The 14,325-nt window shown below is 34.2% G+C and overlaps 1 protein-coding gene across 2 annotated transcripts; it reads left to right on the top strand.

Moving 5' to 3' along the window:
- Positions 1-486: 486 nt before the first annotated feature.
- Positions 487-12,509, top strand: LOC145296151 (uncharacterized). Of its 2 annotated transcripts, XM_080142349.1 has the most exons (3): positions 487-785; positions 4,501-4,575; positions 9,642-12,509. In XM_080142349.1, the coding sequence occupies exon 3, from the start codon at positions 9,669-9,671 to the stop codon at positions 11,532-11,534; it is 1,866 nt and encodes a 621-aa protein (XP_079998475.1). In that variant the 5' UTR covers positions 487-785; positions 4,501-4,575; positions 9,642-9,668; the 3' UTR covers positions 11,535-12,509. The 2 variants fall into 2 exon arrangements, with proteins under 2 accessions (XP_079998475.1, XP_079998476.1); XM_080142350.1 differs by lacking the exon at positions 4,501-4,575 and having other exon boundaries at positions 666-785.
- Positions 12,510-14,325: the final 1,816 nt, after the last annotated feature.

Below are 14,325 nucleotides of genomic sequence, written 5' to 3'. Positions count from 1 at the left end.
ACACACACACAGTGTCACACACACACACACACACACACACACAAACTGCTGCTGCGGTGCAGAGGCTCTGCACTGCAGAGCAGAGAATGATCCGCGCTATATTTTAAATCGTATTTCCAAGTTTAATTAAAGTTTTATGATATGTTTTTTTTTATTATTCAATTGTAAGGTTAAAGTATAGAATAGGTACAAAACACCCTCCCCTCCCCCATGTTAAGAATGGCTTTTTAAATAATAACGTTATTATTTACGTCCGGCACTCTGTGCACTGTACTAGTACCAAAATAAATAAATAAATACAATAAAAATATTTTCAGTCCTTTAAGGGTAGGTTTTTGTTTGTTTTTAAATTAGTCTGCGACAACGCTCGGCTGAAACCGATGATTGCCGGTCTCGCCCGATCCATGCTTGACGGGAATTCCCGGGCATCTGGGTCAAATTCTTCAAGAGTACCAAAAATAAAAAAAAATAAATAAAAATTTAAAAAAAAGCTAAAGAAACAAATTTTCCTTGTCAACGCTTCCAGTATCGCTCCGCAGAAAATTAGCGAAGACGCTAGCTAACTATAACAAAATGTTTTTTATTTTTATCTTTTAACCGAACTTAAAGAAAAAGATTTTTATCTTGTTAAAAAGTTCGTGGAAAAACAGTTTCATTATCTTTTTTAAATCATCCAATCAAATTGTTTCAAAGTTGTGTGACGTAACACCTTTTTGTTCCACGTCAACTTGTTGATTGTTGAACATAACGAAACTTTTTCAAACATCTTCTAAGGACGATAAACTGTAAGTAAAATCATATTTCAAAATATCACATTAATCTTTAAAATGTTATTTGTTTGCCATAGAAGAAATATTGTGGAATTAGAGGTGGTCACTTTCCTAAACATCCGCCGAAATATTTATTTATTGATATTTATAAATATATTTATTTATCGACGCACGTATGGAAGTAGCGGTACTTCCCTCTGTTTTACATTTTTGATTCTAGTGCACTTACTGATCCGCGCTATTTTTTTAAAATCGTATTTCCGAGTTTAATTAAAGTTTTATGTTTTTTAGACGATTTTACAGAGACGGCCAGCCCAGCACCAGCACTACAGGCCGACCCGGTACTTTTAAGAGAGGGGGACACGGCAAATATCTACTCCGGTGAATTTAACGAATTATTTAACTCGAAAACGAACGAATTATATTTTTAACTTTTTATGTAACAGAAAAACGAATAAAATAAAAACGAAATGTTTTTTTATTTCGTTTCGTACTGGGTCGGCCTGTAGTGCTGCTGGCCATCTCTGCAAAATCGCCGTTTTTTATTCAATTAAAGGTTAAAGTATAAAAAGGTATAAAAGGTTTTATTAACGGTTAAAGTATAGAAAAGGTACAAAACACCCTCCCCTCCTATGTTAAGAATGGCTTTTTAAATAATAACGGTATTTCAGCTCGGATCAATAAATGGGTACTGGTCGCGATTACAGTTCCGTGCCGAACACCCTAAAAAAACACTGACTTCTCCCTACGCATGAGCAAAGGACATGTTTTAGTTGCCATAGTAACTAAACGATCATGAATTTTTATCGACTTTGTTTTACTGTTTATGAATATTGAAATAAAAGACATTACTACACATTTATTAATAATATCTCACTTTTAATCACTTTTATCGACTTTTTTTTTACTGTTTATGTGTCACTTTCATCGACTTTTTCTTTTCTTTTTTAAATAGCATTTTCTTAAAATGAATATTAAAATAATTTCCCAACTTTTTTCATTTCTATGTGTTTTTAGTTTTGTGTGTTGAATGAAATTTTTTTTTTCATTACAACAATAATCATCGACCCCGGTTCTTTGGCTGACAAACGACATCTGTCGGCGGTTCTTGAAACTAAATTACACGCATTCGCTTCATGTTACTGACATGCAGAAGTGCCAATGGTGCCATAGGTGTTATTGTAAATTAACACTCTTAGCTAATTCCGTAAAATGAGATTCTACTTAATTATTTGCATAATATCTCACTTTTATCGCCTTTGTTTTTAATCACTTTTATCAACTTTTTTTTTTACTGTTTTACTGTTTATGTGTCACTTTTATCGACTTTTTCTTTTCTTTTTTTAAATAGCATTTTCTTTTTTAAATGACGTTTTTACTGTTTATGAATATTAAAAGAAAAATAATTACTAAACATTTATTGATAAAAAAAATGGGTGCTAGTGCACTTACTGCACTTATGATCCGCGCTATATTTTAAATCATATTTCTAAGCTTAATTAAAAGCCATTCTTAACATCGGGAGGGTGCAAATTCGCCTAAAAAAGTCGATAAAAGTGACACATAAACAGTAAAACAGTTAAAAAAAAAAAGTCGATAAAAGTGATTAAAACTGAGATATTATTAATAAATGTGTAGTAATGTCTTTTATTTCAATATTCATAAACAAAATTCTTCACTAGTTTGCAGTTTGGAGACGGAAGTGTTTTTGAGATAAGTGATTTCTATACTAATTCGCACTTTTTATTTTTAGATTCAAATATTAAGTCGATAAAAATTCATGATCGCTTAGTTACTATGGCAACTAAAACATGTCCTTTGCTGATGCGTAGGGAGAAGTCAGTGTTTTTTTAGGGTGTTCGGCAGGGAACTCTAATCGCGACCAGTACCATGCACCAGTACCCATTTTTTTTTTTTTTTTTTTTTTTTTGAGCAGATTATTATCGTATGGTCACAGATCTACCAGATTATAAAATGTAAGAAATAAATCCATGACATTTTTAAAGGCATGCTCTGTTTTAAATTCAACGTTTTAGTAAATCGATCCCCCATTTTGGAAACGGTGACTTTTATCGGCCAAATTTCGCGAATGTAGCCGGTTTGACAAAACTAAACTGAGAGGGCCTGAACAATCGTTCTCCCTTGCCGTAAAATTATTATCGTCAATAGCAGACTTAACTATAATATTAACAGGGGAAAAATAAATAAGTGATAGGTAAACCACGGTGGCCGTTGTTAAACGGCGTAAAGGTGCTAATGCAGAGAGTGCCGCTGCCGCTCTATCTTTTAAATCGTATTTCCAAGTAAATTTAAAGTTGGATATGTTTTTTTATTCAGTTGTAAGGTTAAAGGATGGAATACTGTTGCCATATCTGGGCAGGAGCTGCAAAAAACAGCCTATCCTGCCTTGACAGAGTACAAAATAGACTTCATGACTTAGTGGGGGATGCCCTTTTCTCTACCCTGCAACCTCTCTCCCACAGAAGAGACGTTGCGGGTTTGTATTACTGTACACGTAGATTCGAAAAAGTTGTCAAAAAACAAATATATAACAAATAAATGTTATCAAAGGCAAGATAAGTTACTTTTCTACCTAACTGGATATATTTTTTGTGTTTTTATTCAATGTAACATGTTTATTCAGCTCGAAAAACATGCAGTGTTTACTGATGTATTGGAAAATTAAAAATGGCGCCCAACAATCTCTTTAACATGGTAAGTTTGGGAAAAGGTGTTATAAAAATAAACTAGACAAAATACTATTACAAAAACACCGAATATATGTCAACTTATGTCACGGTAACATATAATGAGCAAATTTCTAACAGTATTTGTTCAAATAAAAGGGGGACAAGTGTCTGATTTTCCAGAGTTTATCTTCCGGTGGCTTCGAAGCGCCACAATTAATGTCTCTTTCTATTGTGTGCTGTAAACCAAAATTAGTATTTTTGGGTCACCTTAGGTGAAAAATGAAGACCTTCACTTACCAGTTTTTGCCGTTTAAGAAAAAAACCCACTCTACCGATTTTTTTATTTTTTTTATTCTCTTAATGAAATACATGAATTTTTAGTTAATATATTTTATTTCTTCTTTATCAAGTGAATTGTTTTTTTTTTAATATCTAAAAAAAAGAAAATATTGAATGAAATAGATAAAAAATTGTCGTCAGCGTCCGATATTTACTTGACAATCTAAGCATAGCATGAGCTTTCATTTAAAAAAACATTAATGTGGTTTTAAAAAAAAGAAAGGTTTTACACTTTGAACTTTTTAAATTAGAATATTTTATTGTTTTTTATCTTCAATTTGTGATATATAAAACTTTTGAGTAAATTAATTATTTAAATTTTAATAGACATTTCAAAAGGTGGGGGTGAATTTAAAAAAAAAAAACGTTTGTCTAAAATATTACATTCGGTTTATTGGAAAGAGCATAAAATTTCACATTAACCCTGAAAATATCATAAAAATTGAGCCAATAGAAAAATCTTGATAGATTTTTAAAGTTTAAAAATTTAACTCGTAAAATTCAATTGATTTCATTACGTAAAAAGCATGGCTGCATGAATGCGCGCATGCACTCTGTAAACACTGTTTTTTTTTAAAATAAAAAATGATATTTGTTATTCTTTAAACAACTTTAATAGTTTATTTTGGAAGTATATTCCATAAAGAAAAACAACCCACTTTAAAAAGAGAAATTACAAGTTTTTTATATTTTATTTGCAGTTTTCTGTTAGGGGTGTCAAAAATTCCCCCAAAATTCTGATACTCCTACCCTCCACCCCTACCCATTTTATATAGGTAAGTGATTTTTTTGAATTTATATATTATTATTATATTTAGATTAAGTTAAAATTTGTTGAATTTTGTGGAATCTTTTTTAAAGAAAACCGATTTAAAAAAAAATATTGTATATTTTTCAATAAAACCTTTTATTATTTTAAAGTTTGGTCTTTGCTCCTTTTATTGAAAAAAAAAATTAAGGTTTAAATTACATGATTCATATTGTTATAAGCTTCGAAAGATAGCGAGTCTAAATAATCACTCCTTTTTTAATGGTGAATTCTGACACTCCTAATGTTCAACAGTTTGACGCCACTGGTACTGAAGCGCACTATAAACAAATTTATTTCGCTGTGATCAACAGTCCACAAATTTGGTTTTCGACTATGCTGAAGACGAAACTATTATTTAAATTTTACAGAAAAAAGTAGTTTGCAAGATATAAAGACCTCATGTGCACAAGAATATCTGATACGCATGCGTATGTAAACAAGCTCACGTCAACCAAGTTCACAACCAGACGATTTTTCTGACGTAACAGTTACATCGCTTCATACAGAATACCACTAACACTTTTTCACATTAAAAATATTATTATTAATTGCAGTTTGAAGAACACAATCAAAGGTTTTAAAAAATCATTAAGTCGCTTCTGCTTTTCCATAGTTCGTCTAGTTAACACAAGTCTGACGTCATGGAATCATGTGCTCCTTTCTTCACAATCGTTTGGCAGAGCCTAGTGATATTCGCTTGAAACAGACTCAAATTACCCTAAAAAGTCAACACCCCCAACAGTATTCTACTCGGTAAATGTCAGCGGCTTATTTATCGAAAAACGGTTAATTAAACAGCGGAAGCACCTGTTAAACTATTCAAGTTCTATAACTGAATACTCCTCCCCAAAAAAAGAACAAAAAGCAAATGTTTTTGTAAAACGCCTGTGAAAACTTAATTTTTTAGATTAATTAAAAAGAATTAAAAACTATTTAACACACACACAAAAATGAACCACATTATTTTTTTATTTATTTTTTTAAAACTTTCTTTCAAATGTAGGTAAATATTTACTTTAACTACAACAGAACACCGACTGATAAAATTTAGTTTTTGAAAGGTTTTCGGGGTCACTGACAACAAATTTGATATTCAAACCCGTCGCAAATTTACCATTTGCATGGTATTAACCTCTGGACCCTTACTATTTTGCGCCATCTCACCACCTTCGTTCACGCAATTCTTACATGATGCGTTTGCACATAATAAACTGACTTGTCACATCGCGGGAGAATTTTTAGCAGACACTTGAAATAACAAAGTTTTCAAAAACAAAAAAATGTTCATTTTTCTGTGTTACATAGATTTTGATGCTTTTAATTGATCTAAAAAATTAAATTTTCACAAGCGATTTACAAAAACTTATTTTTTGAAGGGGTATTCAATTATAGAACTTGTACAACTTTTAACATGTACTTCTGCAGTTTAATTTACCGTTTTGCCGTAAGTCATGCTCCACCCACCCCCACCTCCCAATTTACCGTTTTTCCGTAAGTCACGCGCCAACATGCACCAGGCAGAACCATTTAATTTTTCTCCAAAACTCTGTATACAGAACATCATGTTGTCGAAGAGAAGCAGTCAGAGACGAGAAATGGCATGCTTCAGCCAGCAGGAGGGTGAGAAAAAAAGTGAGCAGGGGGAAATGGATGTGTGGTCTCATGGTGGTGAGGAGAGAATTGTTGAGATGGCAGGGTTTTGTTAATCTCATGACAGACGAAATGAACAGTGAAAAAAAACAAGAAGCAGATGTAATGTTACCTTTTAGTAAGGTAAAAGGTTAAGGTCATATTTGATGCAGCTCTTCATAAACTTCCCCACCCAGAGATGGTGCACATGAAGTTGTGATTCGTCACTTTCCCTAGGTGGGAGAATTTATGAAATATGACCTCAATCTTTGACCTTAACCTTGAAATATAGTGTGCATCATCGTTAGGCCATCATCTCCAGTTTGGTTATGATTGGTCTAGTGGTGTGAGCTGTAGGAGAGTATATATACATAAGCTATGACGTTGAATTTTGACCTTTACCTTTGAGGTTAACTACGGAAAATGGTGCCTACCATCCCTTTGTGGGGAATCATTATCATGCTAGATTTGGTCCAGTAGTGAGGGCTGTAGGAAAGTTGCATACACACACGCACAAAAGCTACTACTTTATATATATAAAAATATGTAATTTCTGTTTTACAAACTTTTCTTTTCATCATGGGTAAACTTTGGTTTGTTTTTTCATCTAGATAGAATTCTGTAGAAGCACTTTTTATTTAAGGGTAACTTATCTTCTGTTTGGTAACAGTAATGTGATATACAGTACTTTTATTTGTAAGAAAAATTAAAACCTAGTTAAAACGCAAAAAAATATACCATGTAAGTCTAAAAGAAACCTATCTTGCCTTTAATGTATAAGTAGCTAATAATATTTTCACTTGAAATGGGTTTAAAAGCGTTATAAAGTTGTGTGGAGACGAGGATTTTCTGTTTGGTGATTATTTTTTATTTATTTATTTATTTTTTTTAATTATATTTTCACCCCAAACAAGGCACATTGCCACTTTGGTGTAGGGGGCTACTATCAGGGGAAACATCTACTGGGGCACTATGTAGGGATTAGGGCAGCGAGATGTTGGTTCACGTTGCACTTGAACTTATGCATGTCAGTACAGTTGGGGAAGCAGTGACCCGGAATGGAATTCCAAAGTCTAGCAGTTCTGGGGAAGAAACTACTGGAGTAGAAGGATCTTTTACATCTAGGGATCTCTACAGTGTGGGGGTGGGATTTTGCAGCTTGTCGGGTCTGTCGAGGGTGTTCACGTCGTGGGGGCACAAGTGCTTGCAGTTCTTCAGAGCATTCACCATTATAATACTTGTAGAACAGGCAGAGGGATGCAACGTTTCGACGATGGGACAGAGGCTGAAGTTTTGATGCCAGTTTAGGGCCTATCAGATTTGCGACTCTCTTTTGAACCCTGTCAAGGAGAGAGAGACTAGTAGCCGATGCACCGGCCCAAATATGACAGCAATACTCCATACATGGGCGAATCGTGGCCTTATAGAGGTACAGGATACTTTCGGGTGTTAGAAGTTTTCTAGCACGGTAGAGAGAGCCCACCTTCCTCGCAGCGGCCCTGGCAATGCCCTCGATGTAATTGTTCCAGCTCATGTTTCCTGTGAACGTTAGGCCAAGGAGCTTGAAAGACGTACTCTCAGCTAAAGAGTTGTTGGCCATTGCTATAGGTGGTAGAGAAGGTTTCCTGTAATTATTGAATGAAACCAGTTTTGTCTTGGTGGCATTGAACGTTACCATCCATTTTTGTCCCCATTCCACTACTGATTTGAGGTCATCCTCCAGTGTTTCTGCCATTACTTTAGATATATGTTCATTTGTTTTCCTGTCGTGCCTGCTATAGAGTGTGGTGTCATCAGCATATATACCCATCTCAGAGGCAATTTTATCGGGGAGGTCATTTATGAATATCAGGAACAGCAGAGTTATTAATATTAATGTCTTTTGGATGTATGCGCAGTGTGATCATCTGTCTATGTGGTTGTGTCACCTCTAGTGTGCGTGTGTGTGTGTGGGCTTTGCGATAAAGTCACCAAACCTTTTTTATGTTTTCTTGGTCTTCTTTGAATCAATTCATTCAACCATTGGTCGATGCTGAAAAAGAACATCTGATGAAAACGTGACTATCCAAAACACCAAAGCCAGCCTGATCGCCAGCTTCCGGTGAATAGTTGTTGAGCTCCTGCTGGTACTTGTGAAAAAGGCATGCTCCCAGTTCTGTATCCATATTGAAACAGTGATTGAGGCTGAAGGTGGCTACATTAAATAAATATCAACTTTACTACCTAATCAAGTTACTGGAATTGATTATTTTTCAATAAAAGTTTTTTTTTTTTTTTTAGGGCAACACAAGGTCAAATGCAGTAGTAAGGTCAATGAAGGCGTGGTACAATGACATTTTGTTCTTTACATTTTAAAGTTGGCTTAGTGGGAAGATCATGTTAGTAGTGGAATGTTAGGAGCGAAAGTCGCACTGTGATTCAGTGTATATTCTCTCAGCAAGAACTTGCAGTTTTTCTTTTTTCCTTCAATCACTTTTTCCTCTTTCCTTTAGTCTCTCTTTTTCCTCTTTCCTCTAGTCTCTCTTCTTCCAATTTCTCTTTTCCCTCTTTCTTCCAATTTCTCTTTTCCCTCTTTCTTCCAATTTCTCTTTTCCCTCTTTCTTCCAATTTCTCTTTTTCCTCTTTCTTCCAATTTCTCTTTTTCCTCTTTCTTCCAATTTCTCTTTTTCCTCTTTCTTCCAATTTCTCTTTTTCCTCTTTCTTCCAATTTCTCTTTTCCCTCTTTCTTCCAATTTCTCTTTTTCCTCTTTCTTCCAATTTCTCTTTTTCCTCTTTCTTCCTGTCGGTGGGGCATTAGAATACACCGACTGCCCCCCTGCAGAGGGTAAAAGTCCCTCAATGGGGGTCCTGGATATGACCCTAAACTATATCCAGTGGTGAGGCCCCAGCTTGTGGGCTTTGGGGAGTGTGGAGCTACCCTTTAATTACCATTGCTCCCAGGTCCACTCAGACCCAGAGTGGTAGTACCTGTTAGGGTTCCAACTATGAGTTAAATAGAAACCAACGTGAAAACAACAAATATATTCTATTAAAAAAATTTTTCTTCAAAATCTTTGGATTCGGCATTAAATAACCCGAAAAGGGTTGATATGCCGTAAAACAAAAACAACCAACCAACCTCTTTCTTCCAATTACAATTTTCCCCTCTTTCCTCCAATTTCTATTTTCCCCTTTCTTTCAGTCTCTCTTCTTCATCTTTCCACCAATTCCCCTTTCCTCCAAGTTCTCTTTTTTCCTCTAATCTCTCTTCATCATCTTTCCTCCTTTCTTTCTCTTTTTTCCCCAATTTCCACTTTTTATCTAAAAATTATAAAATATATATCGATTGTATAGATTGCAAAATGGATGCTGACTTTAATTTAACTTTTTGATTTTAAGATGTTCTTGTTTTTTATTTTTCAGTTTGATTTGCATCTTAATTATAAATTGATGGCGTCTGATCAATACCAATGTCTTTTCCAATGTGTCGGATGTGAATCCCAATTAAACAAAACTTCCAAGACTTTACCATGTCTTCATAGTTTGTGTAATTCATGTTTTACCAACACGTTAGAAGATGACGAGACAGAAGGAAAATGTCCGCAATGTTGTAACAAATTTCATAATAATGAAGGCTTGACCCTTTCACCTATTTTGGCCAATGAATTAAAACGCCAACAATTATTGCTGTTGAAATGTGACACGTGCTTAGAAGAAAACAACTCATCGATAGTGAAATATTGGTGCATCCAGTGTAAGAAATTTTTATGCATCAATTGTATGCGACTCCATAATGCATTTACGAAAGAACACATTTCAAAAAATTTGGATGAAATGAAAAGAGTGGACCTTATTGAAATGATCATGACAAACAACTGTTTGTTGCACGGAAAAACACTAGAATTGTTTTGTAACAAATGTAACATGTGTTTTTGCGACGCATGTTACGAGTCTCACTCAACTGACCCCAGCAGCAGCTGTATGAATGTGCCTTCATTATTAGTGAAAGAGGAAGCCTTAAAAATAAAAACTCAAGTCCTGAACCTGGAGAAAGAAATTAATGAATTTAAAGAATACTTGCAGTCATCAAATGAAAATGTTTTCAAGTATACGGATGAATTAAATCTTGAATGCGAATCTAAATGCCAAGATGTTTGGATAAAATATGAACAAATCGTAGAAAATGCCAAGTTGGATGCTTTGGATCTGTGCCAAAAGTTTAGACAAGAAACGACAGAAGAAATTAAAACATGGCAGAATATTTTTGAGAAAAATACAAGAATTCTCAAAGAAATTGAAATTTGGTTTCTGAATTTACAGCATTTGCTCCATGAAGATCACCAAGACCAAGAGGTCTTGTGTGGATTAAAACTATTGACATCAAGACTTCCATCACGGCATCTTAAAACGATGCGACCGAATAAAACATGTGAATTGTGTTTCACATTGCCTGACTGGTGGCATCAAGCAACGGAACCATTGGGCAGTAGACAAATCTCATCAGTGTCTTGTGTTCGGAAAACAATTCCTGTAAAAAAACTTGTAAAAGAAAATCAATGGATTCTACCTGGATCAAAATCACGAGATATCAGAACTATTTTAATCAGTGAAAAAGATGATCACATTTTTTTGTGTGATTGTAAAAATAAATCAATAATTGAAATGAGTGAAATCGGACAATTTGTGAGTGAATTTTTTTTGTCTGATGAAGAAAATGAAAATTTTAAACCTCTTGACATGTGTTCAATTTCATGTGAAGAATTTGTTGTTTGTGGAAGTAGAGAAAAAAAATTATTTATTTTGAAAAGAATTAAAAATCATCCATTTTTACAAATACAGAAAATTATTGCCACAAAAACAGAATTTTATTCCATGTGTCTAAAAGACGAAACAATTATTACTTGTGATGTGAATTTCGGAATTCATCATTTTACAAAGGAAGGCGTCAAAATTAAAACAATAAAAAATGAGGAACTGACATCAAAAAAATGTCCACGAATCCGTGTTGATTTCTCCAGTGGACAATTTTGGGGTTCAAGTTGGGATCATTCTGAAATATTTTGCTTCAATTCAGAAGGTAAAAAAATTGATTCATTTAAAAAAGAAAATAATTTTTTTGATCTTAGTATGACTGAATTTGGACAATTTTATGGGGTTTGCAAAGAAATTTGTTCTTTTTTTCCACAAAAAGTTCTTTATACTTTAGAGAAACCAGCTAAAAAATGTCCATTGTTGTTTGTTTTTCAAAACAAAATGTTTACTTGTTTTAAAAATGATGAAAAATGGATAATTGAAGTTTTAAAAATATTTTATTGAAAATGCTTACTCGTACAGTTTAGAGTCAAGACATTAAAAAATGAAAATATCGAAAAAAGGTTATATTGCACATATCCGTTATGGAATGAAGTTCTCCGAAAAAATATTCACTTAATTTCATCAAGTAGGTTTTTTTTTTTTTTTTTACAGCAAAAAAACAATTTGTTATGATACCAAGCAAAAGGTTTGATTTGTAGGAAGAAGGGGAGGGAGTATCGGCGCTTTACATGCAGTTATCTCCCCCTGGTGTGTTCAGCAAATTTCATAATGGCTGACTTCAACGCGCTCTCATATGAACATGTTTTTCCGCTGTAAAAAAAGAAAAACTACTCGATCAAATTAAATGAAATTTTTTTTCGGTAATCTTCAGTCCAAAACAGATACGTACAATATAACTTGTTTTCGATATTTTCATTTTTGAATGTCTTGACTAAACTATACAAGTGCCTGAAAATGAATTAAAAACTTTATTTTTTGTTTTCTTCTTTCAATTGTTAAAGAATTTTCAATGTGTATTACCTGGCACAAATGAAGGAGGCTTTGTTTGTAGCAGTAAGGCATGTCTTTGACAATGAGTCTAACAGAGGATTTTTTGTCCTCATCCTTAGGGATGGTTTTGCTCAATCCTAGGAGGCCCAGCCTGTTGGGCATTACCTTATGTTTCAGAAAACGTTACTTTATTGATGATTGCCTGAGGATACCAAGAAATATCAACGGGACTGCTCAGGCATGGTTTTTATGCCAGAGTGCATTTCACCTAATATGCTTGGTTTCCAAAACCCCCTGACCTTGTGTCTATCTATAACAAAGTGTATGGGTGTGTGAGAAACTATTAGCAGCAGCAGCCATTAAAGCACATATGCAAATTCTTGCGTCACGAAAATAATATACCGTGTAAAGACTAAGTAAATATAATAAAATTCGTTGTTTTTTATAAGAACCACAAATAAATGCATTTTATTGCGCTTAAAAAAATGCAGTGTGTGATTTTTCTTTCTTTTGTGTTATATTTTTGTTTGTTCCTTTTCAAGGGTACTAGACAGCCTGTGTGTTCAAGAACTTTGAACTGGAACAACACTATTAAAAATAAACGCCTCTGTTACAAGTCGTCGTTTGGTAGTTTTTGACTTTTAGCTATACATTCAAACAAGCAACTACCCTTTATATGGGTGCCCGACGTTGGCTGGGTGATTGGAGGTGTGTGTTAAGCAAAAAAAACAACAAGTAGTGATAGGCAGGCAGGCTCAAACCCATACTGTAAAGGAAGAAAATAACAGGAAAATAAAAAAAAAAACGTGACGTCTTTGCTGTTGCATCCATCGCCAAACGGGAAGTGACAAAGGTTTAAATTAAGGCTAGTCAATCGAAAAGAGGGGATAACTTTTGAAAATATCGGTGAAAAAAGCAACCCCTTCTCGTAGGAAGTGCCTTGTTGAGAGTGAAGAAATTAATGTTTTCAGCTAGTTTTTCGATATTTGTGGTCCAAAGGGTCAAGCTTCAAAACGATATGGATCTGATGAAAATCCGTCACCTCTGTCAAAAGTTTTAGGCAGACATACATACATACATTTAAACAGATAGGTGAAATTTATATAATAGACTAGTTGGGTACCGGTGTTGCCCAGGTGTTTGAAAGTGTAAAAGAAAAAGTTTTGGTAGGTAGTTAGGCTTGGACCTGAACCCTTGAGGTTAATAGGCTGATGACTTCTTGCCATGCTACGATGGCAGAGAAGTGAGAATGTGTGAAATAAAATCCTTAAGTGATGTGACAGGTGCGTGTTTAATGAGGCCAAACATCATGCCACAGGAAATGAAACGCACTTAACGTTTATAAACACAAGTGGTAGGTACGCGCCAAATTTAATTTCGTATTGAATTTTAACTGCAGGGTAGTTCTATTGGGGTTATTTTTTACCCAACTTCGTCTGGTCTGGTCTGGTCTGGTTTTTGTTTCCCCAATGTGTTGGAGAAAACCAGCTCCCCCATTATTAGGAGAGGGTGTCCAAAAGCAGTTGTCTGATATGACAGTGAAAACCGACTTTGACCAAAACGTCCATTGCTTTCTGGGCCGGAGAATGGCTCCTTAGTTTCACATCAGTTTTGCTTTTATACAAAAAAGCCAAATCAGCGCGAGACGGGCTGAAATAGCAAGAATTCTGTAAAATTAGATGTAAATAAATCTAGATGCGATGCACATTCGCAAATCCTAGATATTATCTAAGGGAGGTATATGAACACTTCTAAGCGATAGTACCCCCCCCCCCCCGGCGAAAAGCCTTTAGTGGACATACAGAAAAAATGCACACACTAACACACACTTTTTCACTTTTATATATATATAGATTATCAGGCTACCTGATTCATGCCTGAGGCCACGAAAAAAACTAAAGAGATGTTAAATAGTACGAAGCTTCTCATACAAACCCTAATCTGCATACAGTGAAAAGAAACTCATTTTATTTTTATGTGAGGAGTAAAAAAAAATTAAACTTAGGTCTTCTACCGATAGCAAAAAATAAAGTTAAAGATGCCTCCAGGGCACTACTAAAACTAAGTTTCTCTCATTAACATTAAATGATTAAACCATAACAACACAGTTAAAAAGTGACGGCTACATTACATAGCTTCCTAAATAAACAAACATTCATATACCAGCAATGTTTTCTCCATAAAAAAAATTAATGTTTATAAAAATGTATTATTTTATTAGCAGGATTCGATTTCTTTTTTTTTTTCTTAAATATTAAAAAAAAAAAATTCTTAAATACATTTTAACAATTTTTTCTTTTTA

Source organism: Euprymna scolopes, chromosome 16, assembly GCF_053919585.1.
Source record: "Euprymna scolopes isolate OS-2025 chromosome 16, ASM5391958v1, whole genome shotgun sequence".
NCBI lineage: Eukaryota > Metazoa > Mollusca > Cephalopoda > Sepiida > Sepiolidae > Euprymna > Euprymna scolopes.
Note: the sequence above shows the minus strand (reverse complement) of the source record. Positions and strands in the feature narration are given on the sequence as shown.

Excerpts from the sequence above, each read along its gene's own strand:
- LOC145296151 (XM_080142349.1), top strand. The coding sequence starts at position 9,669 with ATGGCGTCTGATCAATACCAATGTCTTTTCCAATGTGTCGGATGTGAA.